This window comes from Petromyzon marinus, chromosome 79, assembly GCF_048934315.1.
Source record: "Petromyzon marinus isolate PM22_M1 ecotype Great Lakes invasive population chromosome 79, UKy_Petmar_22M1.pri1.0, whole genome shotgun sequence".
NCBI lineage: Eukaryota > Metazoa > Chordata > Hyperoartia > Petromyzontiformes > Petromyzontidae > Petromyzon > Petromyzon marinus.
The window spans coordinates 23,891,707-23,906,195 of record NC_133745.1 but is presented as its reverse complement, the minus strand read 5'-3'; the positions used below and the strand labels follow the sequence as shown (position 1 = coordinate 23,906,195).

Sequence of the window (14,489 nt, the reverse complement as noted above, 5' to 3'; positions counted from 1 at the left end):
AATGCCCCGTTGTCTACAAACTAAGCTGTGTCTGCAGCAGTAGTTACATTGGGGAAACTAAGCGACATGTCTCGGACTGTGTTCGTGAACTTTAGGCAGATCTGAAACACGGTAGGACCAATACCTCGGCCGTGGCTAATCATTGTTTTAATGCGGTGGGCTCACACGGAATTGATTTCTCCAAGACGAAGGTACTTTGCCCGCCCACTGGCTATCAACAAAGGTTCGTTCATGAAGCCATCCATGTATATAGACACAGACACATTTTCAACCGAGAAGATGAGTACAAACTGATCAATCATAGGAAGAACGTTATCGACCAGTTTTAAGTCATAATTGGCTATGATGTTTCCATCGTAGCACCTTTCGATGTTAGTGGTGCTTTACGCCCATTTCAAACTTGCGCTTTCACAGGGTTCACAAAAGCACAGCCACTTCGCGCGCCGACCACTTGGTTGCGGTATGTTGGCTCTCCACCACTTACATTATCATTGGCTGCAGACATTTGGGCTATACCTATTTGAAACCGTTATAAACAGTTTGCCTTGGAAGCTAACCCCGAAGACGACTGCTTGTGTTGCGATTGAAACGTCATAGCTTTTGGTTATTTTTTGTTATTTTTTTTTAACCTATCTACGTGACTTTACTGAAAGACCAAAGAATATAATATACTCAGTATAGCATGATAATGTTGTATTTTAACGTCTATTATAACTTTATTTCTTATGCAATCATTAAGTTATTAGCCACACTTATTACAGCACTTTTAACCACTATTAAATAACAATACAATTGTCACATTACCTACTTTAACCCATGATTTAAACAATATTATGTTAATACAGTAGATCATAGATTATCCAGTGGTTAGGGAGGGAACGGGGTACTGGATAAAAAAAACCCAGATAATCGCATCATTATTTAAAATAGCTTATTTTTGCACATTCTTGAATAAGATGCTTATCGGTGTTCTGTATGTATATTTGGTGTTATAAGTAGTTTGCGGTGTGAACATATTTAAATAAATATACAATGACAAAATAAATATCCTGCTGTAAAAAGTGTCGGTATTTACTGTACCGTATATATTATTTGGCACTGAAATAAAGCATAGCTACTTGTTTTGTCACGCACATGGTGCCGGTCGGTAAACTGGTAAAGCCTTTCCAGCAGTTTTTCCCGTTTCACCGGATGTTGGAAGCCAGATAATGACGCTCTGGATATAATCGATGGCCATGTGTATTTAACGTCGTAAATTAAAATTAATTAGTTTATATAACGAACGGCTGCAATCTTGACATTAATTGCCCACCCATGCGTTTACCTTCATAAGACCACAATCTGACCCTTATTACAGCCATAAAGTCACCAATGACCTATACGCCAAACCTATACATTGAAAACATTCTATCTTGATTTGAAGATTTCGTCACTGCAGGAATCCATACTCTTTGGTTCTTTCGGTAAAGTCAAGTAGCTTTTCTGATTCTCCAATATAAATAAATATTCACATTTTGATTCTGGCCATTCTGCCTGTATCTACATTGGCCTTTTATGGTCAAACAATATTGAATACAATATTTCATACAGGCAGACCTCGCCGGGGGGTTACGTTACTGGAAATGTCGTGTTGGACAAAGCCGCATTACACAAATAATAGACAAATAGGGTTGCTTTCCTGTGTCCGCAATGATCACTCCCTCCCTCTTTGTTTAACTGATTCTATAAGATTTCCACCATTGTCATTGTATTGAAGGATGTTGAGTTACTCTCCATTTCTTGTGAGTGTACACTTTATTTTCCAATTTCACCTCACTCAGTGCCTCTTCTCTCCTGTAGTCTGCAGTACTGCTCACTGATGGACAAATCGATCCTATCTCTTCATGACATTATGATCACCAACAAATCATTGAGGGAGCTCTGGTAAGTTATGCTGCTCGTGTCTCATACACACTCTAATTGTTGCTACAGACAAAACTCTGTAGCCTTAACATAACAAATATATGCAAAAGGCAATGTTTTGAGCAATGGACCTTCTCCACAGCACGGCTGTGTCCTATCAACACGAGCCATTGCCAGAACTGGGATTAGTCGTGGAGTGTATTCCAGTACATGTAATAAGCATTATCAGACCAAGGAGCATGACCAAACGACTGGGAATGCGCCTTATCTTAAATCTGCAAGATAAGCAGGTTTTAGCCTAGATAGTGCTTAGATGGATGACGCACATAACCACAGGGGTTATAGGCAGCAGAGCTAAGTTGTGGGCAACGGACCAGTGTGCAGCACAATCCTCCCTTGAACTATACTATCCTAGATCTGCAGTCCCTGCCATCACAGACCTGCAATGACCTGCGTGGTGAAGTATTGTAAAGCAGCTCTCATGGCATGGGGTGACCTTCATCCAGCGCGGTTGTTGTGGGGGCTGTGTGGGTCTCGAACTGTGAGGAGCTGCTCGAGTCTCCGTGTGAACCCGCGTCAGCGTGAACCTCTCTCTGTGCTGCAGGGTGGATGGCAATGACTTCAGTGAGGAAGTGAAGCAGGAGCTGAGGAGCAACTGGACTCACAGAGTAAACCTGCGTTTGTAGATTTAAGCTGAGAGGCGATGCTGACCCAGCAGCAGACGGAGCTGCCCCATGAGCGAATCGCACACCAGCCTGTAGCATTTCACCTCCACAGCTCCGATCGCCGGCACCGGCTCTGATACAATGAGCGGGGAACTCTTTGTGAGCTCCACACGGAGCCGGAGGTGAATGCGGCTCCAAGATTCTGATGAGCGTGGTGATTACGATGATGTTGAAGTGTATTTATGAATGTGTTGTTGAAGGAAGCGATGTTGGGGGTTGTGGGGGAGTGGTGCTGGGGGGCATGCGGAGGACATGCGGGGGAAGGGGATGCAAGTGGATTTGAAATGGTCTGGCACTGAGTAGGAATGTTTTTTAATGAATGTGCATACATTTGTGCATGAGTGTTTACCACACTCATGCACGCGAGTGTGTACCACTCATGCACATATCCTAGTCTCAACAGTCACCCTATATCTGTTTAATATTCATGTATTTTAACTTTCAACTGCGCATTGATCGGTCTAAAAGTAATCTTCCAAGTCGACTTCAGTTTGAAGGAATTTATTAATAACTAACGGGAAGTACCCAGCGTTGCCCGAGCAAAAAAGACACACACAACCGCTATTCGCCACTTGGTGGCGGTGACGTCACCACGACGCTTGTGCCAGGCTATTTGCACCTTGAGGCCTAGTGAAGTGTCGGACGCCCGCAGGCAGGAGGTCACGGGGCAGACCCAGGTGCCACGGGTCGACTGACTGAGACGGCTGAGCTGACTGGCTGATGCACCACCTGTGCCCCCTACTGTGCCAACTTGCTGTGCTTCAGCCACCCGGTGCTCCACTCGTTATCGTGAGCGTCGCTCGATCCACCCTCCGTTGTTGTTGGAGGGCGACTGCCTCCAACTGCCCAGTAGTGTCTTTCACGAGCCTCTTCCACAGAGGCCGATCTTGCTATCACTGGTACCAGTCATCAGCATGTCCACTCAGCTCCACATCCTCCTGTACCACATCACTTTATCTCTTCTCTAGCCTGTGCCACGCCCGTTTATCCCCCTCGATCAGGCCAAACAAAAGCTGTTTGAGCATGCGGTGATTGGGCATGTGGGCTACATGGCCCAGCCAACGCAGCCTTGCCTGCCTTGAGGAGCTCACCGATGGGACTTTGTCCAGATCTTTCAAGGATTTGTGAGCTCCTCACACAATCCAGCCTGGTTAAACCCAGGATGGATCGTAGGCAGGCCGGCCTAAATGTTTCTAACCGGCGAAAATGTTCCATTAGGGGGTCCAAGTTTCGCAAGCATAGAGAAGGGAGGGAATGACCATGGCCGAGAAGACCTGAAGCTTAGTGCGGAGCGACAGACCAGGTAGCTTCCACACAGCATTACGCAACCAATGAAAAGATATTGCCACTCGACTGATTCGGAGTGAGACCTCTGCTGTTAAACTGGAGCCGGTCATAAGCACACTGCTCAGGTATGGGAAACTCTCCACTCGCTCCACAACTGCCCCATCACCGATTGGGAGTTGTGGGGGTGGAGTGTCCGATGGTACAAAATACCCAGGCAGGTGCTTAGTTTTGGTGGGGCTGATGGTAAGGCCCCACCTCTTAGTGGCACGCTCCAGTCTCAGCAGCAGCGTCTCCAACTCCTCCTCTGAATGAGCAGCTATTACCAAATCATCAGCATACATAACATGGTTGAGCAATAGGGAGCCATCCCTTGACCGCACCCGGGCATCGATCAGCCTCCCATTATATCTGTACCATATGGAGATTCCCCCGGTACAGCTATTGAAGGCTTCACGAACTACGTGGTCAAAATAGATGTTAAATAATGTGGAAGCCAGAGGACATCCCTGTCGCACCCCAAGGTATACAGGGAATGGCTCTGACTCCCGGCCACGTAGTTTTACCCGGGCACGCTCACCATTATGAAGGTCCTTAATGATCTGCACTCTCTCCACTCACACGCACACATGGGCCTACAGACACGCAAAGAAATGCACTTACACACTCAGATGGAGCCATGCACACACATCAACTAACACACACACATGGACTAACACACACACACAGAGTGACTGATACGCACACAAATGGACTGACACGCATACTTGGACTGACACACACAAACACTTCGACGCACACACACATCGGGCGTTGTCCGTTCGAAAAAGACAGACACACACATGGACTTAAACACACGCATGGACCTACACGCACACACATACTGACTCAAACACACACACATCGACTCACACACACACACATTGACTTACACACACATATGGACTAACACAAACATGGACTAACACACACACATATGGACTCACACACACGCACATCGACTGACACACATAGAGACACACACACACTCACATGGAGCCATGCACACACATCGACTAACACACACACATCGACGTACACACACACATCTGGCGTTGCCCGGGCAAAAAATACGCAGACACACATGGACCTAAATGCACACACATATGGACTCAGCACACACACATCGACTGACACACACACATCGACTGACACTGCAATGCCCGATAATGCCACAGCTGGAGCAATGTTCTTTCTCTGGCGAGTCTTAGCTAGGAGCAGTTTGAAAACAAAGGTCTTTCGAGTACTGGCAGGTGCATCAAGGTAGTCTCAATGTGTTGCAAAATTTTCGTGTAGGCTTCAATTTGTGCATCCATCAGCTTTGGTTAATTTTCCTCAATAAGTGTACGAAGCTGTAAAGCATAATAGCATATTGAACGTAGGATCTCTTGAGCAAGGGCATGCAGGTTGTCCTGTAGGGCGTTGGTAGTCCCATAGACGCGAGGTGTTTAGCACCAATGGAGTGCAGTTTGTCCTGAAGGAGGATGAGGGCCTGTTTGAAGATGACAGAAGTCACGAAAACTTCAAATCTAGATTGACATCAGAAAAGTTGAGGTCGAGGTTTGTATTTTGTAATTGAGCTCCGTGGAGGATGTCCTCACTCATGCCCTCTTTGTATTTTTGCCAGAGTCCCATGGGGTTAGATGGGCTGCAAACTTGAAGATTCATGCAGAAGAGCAATGTCAGTTGTAAAGAGGACTGACCAACAGAAGCTTCTGTCATAGCTTTATGAAGATGGTGATAATGCGGAAGAATCGCACGAAGATTGAAAGCTTCCCTGTATGTTTGACAGACAACTCCTTCGACTGTTTAGAGGTCTTGGAAAGATTTGTGCCCTTTGGCAACATGGAGAAGCATTGGGAGAAAGTATCACTGCTGATTGTTGGGATGAACTGTGTAGACTTGTCCTAAGGCATCCGGTTAAATCGTCAGCAGCACGTCGCTTAAATGTTTTTTTTTTTAGCAGCCCATGTATAGTAGGAGGGAACGTAATGGTAGAGCAGGTTGGTAGCAAATGGGTAAATTGTGCACAAAACAAAGAACGCCATCAGGGTGGTATCTTGTGGCGCCAGGGCCTGTTGTTGGGCATTTCCTTTGTGAACGTAGATGAGTTGACCATTTTGGAGGTGAAGTGGCAAATAGACAACTGTGGTTCCGGTCATGGATGGAGAAGATAATAATTCAGCAAATGGCCCCATTGTTGCTGATGTATGTTCCTTGGAAAAAAGTTTGAGCTCATGCACACTTTGTCCCTCTGTTTGGTAAAGCAAAGACAGGCATGTCAGAGCCTTTGTTGATGTATTGTCAAAGATAATTGATAGATTTTTTTAGAATAGCAGAATTTGACATTAAAGTGGGCCTGGAAGATCTTGCACAGGAGAGGGCAGTAGGGAACAATCCACCGGTTGTGAACCTTAATTAGCGAGTTAGTGGCAGGACTGAGCATAATTTGAAATCCATCATGCTCAGTAGTTCTGTGACGATATAAACGATAGCCATCATGGGCCGACTGAGTGTGTTTTAAGTAGTTGCATGGATACCTCTGGGAACACTTCTGGTCTTGCATACATGGGACATTTGGATAGAACTGGCCACATGGGCCATGGACCATTTGGTTGCAGACCACATAGGAAATGGGCAGGGTCTTGATGGGGGTGAGGTAGCTCAGCACTGATAAATGTGTCAATGACTTGCATGAATTGTTTACGTCATCCATAGGGAAATGTGAGCATGAGGAAGATGACGTTTTTGCCACCCAATTGTGTGCAAGGTTCTGCTTGTCTATGCAAAGATGTCGCCTTCGTTGGTCGTAATAAGCATCATGAGGTCATAAACTTTGAGCTTTAAGACACTCGCTAAGATGTCATGTCTGTCTGGTGGCTTTTGGTTTGGATAAAAGTAAACCTGGATCTCCTTTCATTTCGGATTGCAAGTGAAGGTGATGAAGAGATGCAGCGTGGCATATTGGCTGATGTACATCATGGCATCCTGAGTCTTCTCATTCATGAATCTTGGTGGAGCTGTGAAGGATGAAGGCAAAATAACTAATGAGCCCACATTGTGACCATTTGCATCTCCTTCGGCATTGATGGCATCCCAGAGATGAGCATACTGTTCACACGCCGGTGGTTGTGATTCAGTTGAATGTAAAGAACGCGCTCACTCTCAATGTTGGCATCATCGATAACATACTGGTGAAAGAGGTTGGCGCACAATAATATGTGGTTTCCTCCTCTGTCCATGATCACGAAGGAATTTCCGTTTTTTAGAGGAGACAGTTTTGTGAGGATGTCTTTGTCCTGCAGCTTTGTAATTGGAGGAAACTTGACGTGGTACCCATCTTGGGCTTGCGACAGGAAAATGTGTTATTGTAGGGCTCTGTTAGTGTCAGGAAATCGTGCGATGGTGTTTTCTTGGTATGTAAGAACAATCGAAGCAATATAAATTCATTGAAGAAATAAGGTTAAATAAGTGTAAATTAAAGAGCAGCAGTACACACAGGTAAGTTGAGAAGCAGGCTACAGTCTAGATTATAGACTGCCAGTATGCCGACTCAATGACATAAGCATTTCTACAGTCGACATGAAAAGCTGGCAATACGGGCAGCAGCTGAAAAAGCAGAATACAGTCGACATGAAAGGCTGGCAGTACACTGAGTGAGCTAAAGAAGCAGGCAACAGATTATAGACTGGCATACACTTTTAATGGGCAAAAGCAAAATTAGCAGTGTAGATAATAGAGTGGCAGTGCACTGACGTTAATTAATCAGCAGGCAGCAGGCCACATGACAGACTGCCAGTAGACGGTCGCAGCGTCATAAAAACAGCAGAAAAAGGAAATATTTAGCAGCCTAATAAGTAAGAATGAGTTTTGTGCACACAAACATTATTATTGTAATATTTGGAAACTTATTAGTTTGATAATAGTAAACAATAAATCTGAGTTGTTATCTGCACGCAAACATTATTATAGAAATATTTGCCAACTTATTAGTGTCATAATAGTAAACAATGAACTTGAGTTATCTGCACACAAACATTGCTGTAATATCTGCCAACTTATTAGTTTGATAATAGTAAACAATGAACCAGAGGTCGTATGTGGCACACAAATATTATTATTGTAATATCTGGCAACGTATTTGTTTCATAACATTACGTAATGAACCTGAGTTATTATCTGCACACAAACATAATTATTGTAATATCTGGCAACCAATTAGTTTCGTAATAGTAAACAATGAACCAGAGTTCTTATGTGCACACAAAGATTATTATTGTAATATCTGGGAACCAATTAGTTTCATAATAGTAAACAATGAACCAGAGTTCTTATGTGCACACAAAGATTATTATTTTAATATCTGGGAACGTATTTGTTTCATAATAGTAAGCAATGAATGTGAGTTATCATATACACACAAACATTATTATTGTAATATTTGTCAACTTATTTGTTTAATAATAGTAAACAATGAACCTGAGTGCTTAGAGTAAGAAGCAAGGATATTTGTACTTACCATAGGCTTGGTCAGGCCTAGGCCCGTGCGGAGCCCCCGTCCTGGCCTACATTGCAGAGGCGGGGGAGGTGGCACGTTGGCAGGCTGGGCCACTACCCCCACACCCAATCACCCGCCCGTGCAAGAATAATGGTATGTAAGCAATATAATATTATCTACGGACTCTGTAGTATAAACTGGACACATTGTGTTGGGGGGGGGGGCGAATAGGACATCATACTGTGATGAAAAATCCGCAGTGTGATGTGTATATTGCATGTTACACGCTAAAACGAAATGTCCCCCGTGAGCTGGACCGAACGCGCATCACTTGGCAGGGTCCACCTCCCCCAGGCAATTGTCAGTTGGTACGGTCGATGTCGTTCAATAAGTAAATAATGAATTTAAGAATGCCACAAATTTGTTAATTAAACTACTTTCAGGTTTATGGATGAGAAAACGGAATAGCCTATTCCCACCGCGGGGCTTAGGGCGTGCTGCGTGGCAAATGTTTACCTACATAAAGCCCACCGTTCGAGAACCAAATCCCTTGCAAGCGCGCACGCGTGGAGACTTTTATATATAATAATTAAAATTAATCGCAAAGCAATAATTAAATAATATATCAATCATCTTGAAAACATGCAAGGATGATTGCTATTACCCTCATACTGCTGAGGGGGCTGGGGATTCCGTGGCGGCGGCTGTTGCTGTCGGCGTTCGCCAGACGATCGACGCTTACGTGCAAGGGACTCCAGTAGAGGACCAGCTGCTGTTGCTGCAGGGCGCGCGGCTCAGTGACCGGGACAGCAGCTGCATTGAGTTATTCAACGTGCGGCTGAAGGCGCCAGCCGAGTCCTCAGACTGTCGCCACGTGGAGTCTCTCAAGAGCGCTGTCGAGAGCGCAAGCTCCGTGACTGCAGCCGTGTCGAGCTCGACAAGGTGCTGTTGATGGCGCCAGGCAGATCCCGAGACTGTAACTGCGTTGAGTTGCTCAGGGCGCTGTTGAAGTCCCCAGCCAAGTCCTGAGACTGCCGTTAGCTACCCTGGACTTCTGCTGCGTTGAGTCGTCACACAAGAGTGGATCATGTGGAAGGTTTGGTACAAACAGTCGTTTGTTTTATTACCACTGTGCTTTGTTGTCAACGCACGAGGGCGATGGGGAGCTGTGTTGTTCGAGTTGCGAGAAGTTTCGAGGAGTCGGTGGTACTGGGTGTTCTGTGATTGGTCGATGTGCGGGGGATCTATGCTAGAGTTGTGTAAAGTCGGTGGTACTCGGTGTTCTGTGATTGGTCGATGCGTGGGTGCTCTATGCTAGAGTTTTGTAAAGTCGGTGGGACTCGGTGTTCTGTGATTGGTCGATGCGCAGGGGCTCTATACTAGAGTTGTCTAAAGTCGTTGGTACTCGGTGTTCTGTGATTGGTCGATGCGCAGGGGCTCTATGCTAGAGTTTTCTAAAGTCGGTGGTACTCGGTGTTCTGTGATTGGTCGATGCACGGGGCTCTATGCTAGAGTTGTGTAAAGTCGGTGGTACTCGGTGTTCTGTGATTGGTCGATGCACGGGGGCTCTATACTAGAGTTGTGTAAAGTCGGTGGGACTCGGTGTTCTGTGATTGGTCGATGTGCGGGGGCTCTATGCTAGACTGTTTGATTCGTGTCCTTGGACAAAGTGTCTCAAGGCATAGTTAATCAATTCTAGATCTCATTAAGACTGTATTTCCGATCGAGTTATTGTCCCTCTTCATGCCGCTTTTAAAGCGCGTTGAAAAGTCCGCATTGGTGCCTTTTCTTTTGAGGTATTTGCATGGGAGAGAAAATGGATCCGAACTCCTCTCTATCCCATATTAATGTGGTTACGTCATAGTTATGGTTATGTTATGGTGGATGTGATTATGTTGAGGTTATTATGTGGATGTTGTCGTTGTAATGCGTTAATAATGTAGCAATTTGGGCGTTGTGCTAATAATGTGGTAATGATTGTGCTTACATTATCGTTTTAATTGTGGTCATAATTTGGTTTGTGGTTATATCGTGGCTTCCGTTGTGGTTGCAAAATTATTGTACGGCTGTTGATAAAATGTATCGAAGTAATGTTTATGATATTATCATTGCCATATTGTTGTTTATATTATACAGTATAACCTTATATATATCGATGTGTCATTAATGTTGATGGTATTTTCGATATGTAAAATCGCCGTTGATATATTATTAATGTTCTCTTGATTTGAGGCTTTCGTGACTGCAGGAATCTATACTCTTTGGTTCTTTTGGTAAAGTTACTTATGAAGAAAAGTCATTGTTCTGATATTGTTGTTGATGATGTTACCAGGCATGAATTCAAGTATCAACTTACCTTCTTCGTGTGCAACATTTTCCTCTTCTGCACAGTGGATCAGTGAATATTACCAGGCCGTAATCATCGTTTCAACTTACCTTGTTCGAGTTCAACGCAACCTGTGCTCAAGCAAAGTTCCATGCAGTGACCATACTATTACAGTTAATCGAGTGCGTTACCCATTTTTAGGAAGCAAGATCTGTGCTTTCAAGAGGACAGTCGTACTATCGACATGTGGGAGATGTTGATAAAAATGTGTAAAGTAATTGTGTTGGTGAGCGTTAGATTTTGTGTCGCGCGTTTTGGTGTATTGGTTTTAATTGATTTTTTTTTATTTGTGTTGTGGTTGGAAAGTGAGGAATGGTCTCCACTTTTGTAGGCTTAGGGTTTGCCTGAGTGGGGTGGTTCAGCTATGGGGCCTGGTGAGTGGACAGACCCTCCATTGTGGGAAGAGTCAGGGGGCTCAAATGGAGCAACCCTCACAAGTAGGCTGTGCTTTACCACGTGCAGACACGTGAGCTCACTCACACCAGGTGTCACCACTACTGCAGCTACAGCGCTGCATGAGCCATCGCTCCAGTCACGTGCCCGCACCTGGCAGTACACAGCGCCCTGGTGGGATTTGTTTGAAACGTTATTGAGGAGGTAATAATGATGATCACTGACAGCCATAACATGTTCCTGAAAGTGAAGGGAATTTAGAATAAAAAATGAATAGCCTAATTTTTGCTAAGTTACGTTATTTTGAAACTTTAATAATTGTACCTACAAACACGTAAACCACCAGATTTTAAACACATGGTTTTTCGCCAAGGACTATCGAATATTGTGACGATTTTGCTATGTTAGTAATCCGAATAATAAACGATACAGATAGTCGGACATGTTCTAATTTTCTCAATGTTTGTTTAAAGGGTATTAACATTGTTTCTGTGGGGTGTCGTTACCAGCATAGCACCCCAACTACAGCACCCTTAAATTAAAACTCGCCACAAGTGTAAAATATTAAGGTTATCATTAAGTAGCTTAATTCTTCGTAAATATTTGCATTGTTTGAACTCTGTAAGATATCTTTAAGTCTATTTCGGGTAAACTAATGAAAATAATAATTATTGATTGCGGGGTAGTGCGCGACAGGGCTCGTGACAGTGGTGGCAATGAAGTTATCCGAATGTTTAAAAAGACGTCACGAAGTATAAGATGTACCCGTCCCCCAACAGATGGTGGTGATGTTTCCAAGTCTTATGATAATCGTTGTAGTTTTACTTCTGATGGTGGTGTCGGTTATAATTATTATGGTGGTGATTATTCGAATGGTGGTGGTTGCTATAATTGTGATGGTAGTTTGTATTGATTGACATTTAATATGTTTACTGATCAATTCACATATTGAGTCTCGCTGCGCAACAATCTACAACTCACAGCTTTGTGTGACTGAACTCATAGCTTTGTGTGACTGAACTCATATCTGCGGAATGTGCAAATCTGCTTGACGTGAAAATTTGTAGAATGTTTACATTAACCAGCACTGATCCTCACACCTAACTATATCACACCTGCTAGGCATACACACGTATACATATACTGTACACAAAACAAAGACACGCATCTTCTTTGGTTCTTTCGGTAAAGTCACGTAGAATGAGAATAAAATAATAAATTGATAAAAAAATATTATTGTGTTATTTTGTTTTATCAATTTACTATTTTATTCTCATTCTACATGACTTTACCGAAAGAACCAAAGAAGATGAATCATTGCAGTCACGAAAGCTTTAAATCGAAAAGACACGCATATACACATATATACATACAAACATATGTACACACACTCAAGTACATAGTGACTTTTACATATATGTGTAGTGACGTCATGGATGTCACTATGGCGCTTAGCGCCAGCTACTGTCACAGGAGTGGAAACGCCGGGAGGTCTCTCGGCAACCAGAGCATAGATTGACATGCAAGCGAGCCAAAGGGGGCTCGAGGGACACGTGACGGGGGGACGAGAAGGGGGCGTGGCCGAAGGCGGAGCGAGGCCGGGCTCGGGGGGATAAAGGGGAAGCCCCCCGAGTGATCGGGGCTCGTCTGTGGAATCAACAACCCTGGGTGCTACGTCTCTTCGGTCTTCGCTCGGCATCAAGGGTCAGGCAGCGTGTAAGCTGACTGACCCGATCGTGTAGTTAACCAGCTACTCACATAGTTAACTGCGTAGTTATCACCTAGACGTTGAACCAGTGTACGTTCAGAGTTCACCTTTTGTGGAGTTGTTAAATAAACGTGGTGCCTTCAACTCCAGTGTGTGCCTCCGTACAACACACTACATGTGCACACAAAAAACAAAGATCTTCCTATAGCCTTAACAGACTGTTGGGGCAAATGCTGTTAGCGAGCACATTTGAAGGCCAGAACAATACACGAGGGGGTGGGTGGCCAGCACCACGCCCGGCCGCCTTTGTATCCCTAGTGGCGTTTTTTTTATACAGGACCAGGTACTGATACCCTTTGTGGTTGATTCGACCTTTGGGAGGCCCAGGACTGGTTCAGATATTCGTTACTGGTGTTGACTGTGAGCGGGAATCATAAACACACTGCCACACATACACGTACATATTTGCATACGTGTACACGCGAATATACACACGTGTACACATATACAGAATGGGAATTAGAATGAGGAAACCATTGCCTCAGTGAGAAAACACGGAGCAGCTGACCCACACCTACTCGTGGCTGTGATCTGCTGATGGGAGATCAGCAGATACGAGGCGTCCGTCTCCTCTCTCAGGGCGCGCTTCTCACGCGATGCATTCAGCTCCATTGTGTAACTCCTACACACGTGCTCCACTCCTCTGAATATTCTAATCAGATTTACATACCACCTTCGTCCAAGGCGCTTTACAGTAATCATACAATTGTACGAAATATAAAAGTGGTTAAAATAGAGAGTGGGATTATTAAACGTGGTGGTGTAGTTGTGGTGACAGGAGCAGAGGTGGGAGTGGTTAAGGAGGATTTGGGGTAGGCCAGGTCGTAGCTGGGGGACCAGGGTAGGAAGTAGCCGCAAGATGGACTAAGGAGAAGAGATAGGGATTGTTTTAACGGAAGAATGAATGCAGGTCACCACCTTGGGGGTGTGCAGGGAAGGCACAGAGGTTAGCTGACCTAGCTGGAAAGGGAAAGGGTCAGGGACCTCCTGACCAAAGTGAAGTCATTCGAGCAGTTGTGGGCAGACTACAAAATCCGATGGACACATTTATTTGGATACCTATAGATAAGGGATGCTATCACCAAAGCCCCAAATAAGAACTTCGACCATAGCGCTCATCCCATCCTGGATTGGCTGGGTGACAAAAAGGAAAAATGTAGATTGGTGGAGGAATATTACCTAATTAATGGGGACCGGGTAAGACTAAAAACTAGAAAGCTTTTGGAAAGGGGGCTGGGACACAACACCCCCCACCAGAAATGGACTCAGATATGGTAGGCCACGGCCACAGGCCCTATGTCTATTCTGCTGAAACTCATTCAGTTGAAATGCATTCATGGGACCTACCTAACTAACGACAGCAGAGACAAATTCACCAATTCCTCCCCAGATTACCATAGATGCCCACAAGATACAGTACAGACATATCTACATGCATTTGGACGTTCCCAAATATCTCATAATTCTACCAGGATTTTGCAGAATATTTTAATT

At 44.5% G+C, this 14,489-nt stretch overlaps 1 protein-coding gene across 4 annotated transcripts in view; it reads left to right on the top strand.

Moving 5' to 3' along the window:
- The window catches only part of LOC116937957 (NACHT, LRR and PYD domains-containing protein 3-like), a 98,767-nt gene that overhangs the window by 67,005 nt on the left and 17,273 nt on the right, over window positions 1-14,489 (top strand). For 2 of the 4 annotated variants that reach the window (XM_076057055.1, XM_076057054.1), the window contains 2 exons: window positions 1,840-1,923; window positions 2,507-2,840. The exons of 1 other annotated variant lie outside the window; for it this stretch is intronic. In XM_076057055.1, the coding sequence (XP_075913170.1) occupies window positions 1,840-1,923; window positions 2,507-2,588 (166 nt within the window). In that variant the 3' untranslated portion in view covers window positions 2,589-2,840. Of the gene's footprint in view, window positions 1-1,839; window positions 1,924-2,506; window positions 2,841-5,577; window positions 13,080-14,489 lie in introns of those variants that run through there. One more of the 4 variants, XR_012931035.1, reaches the window with a different exon arrangement.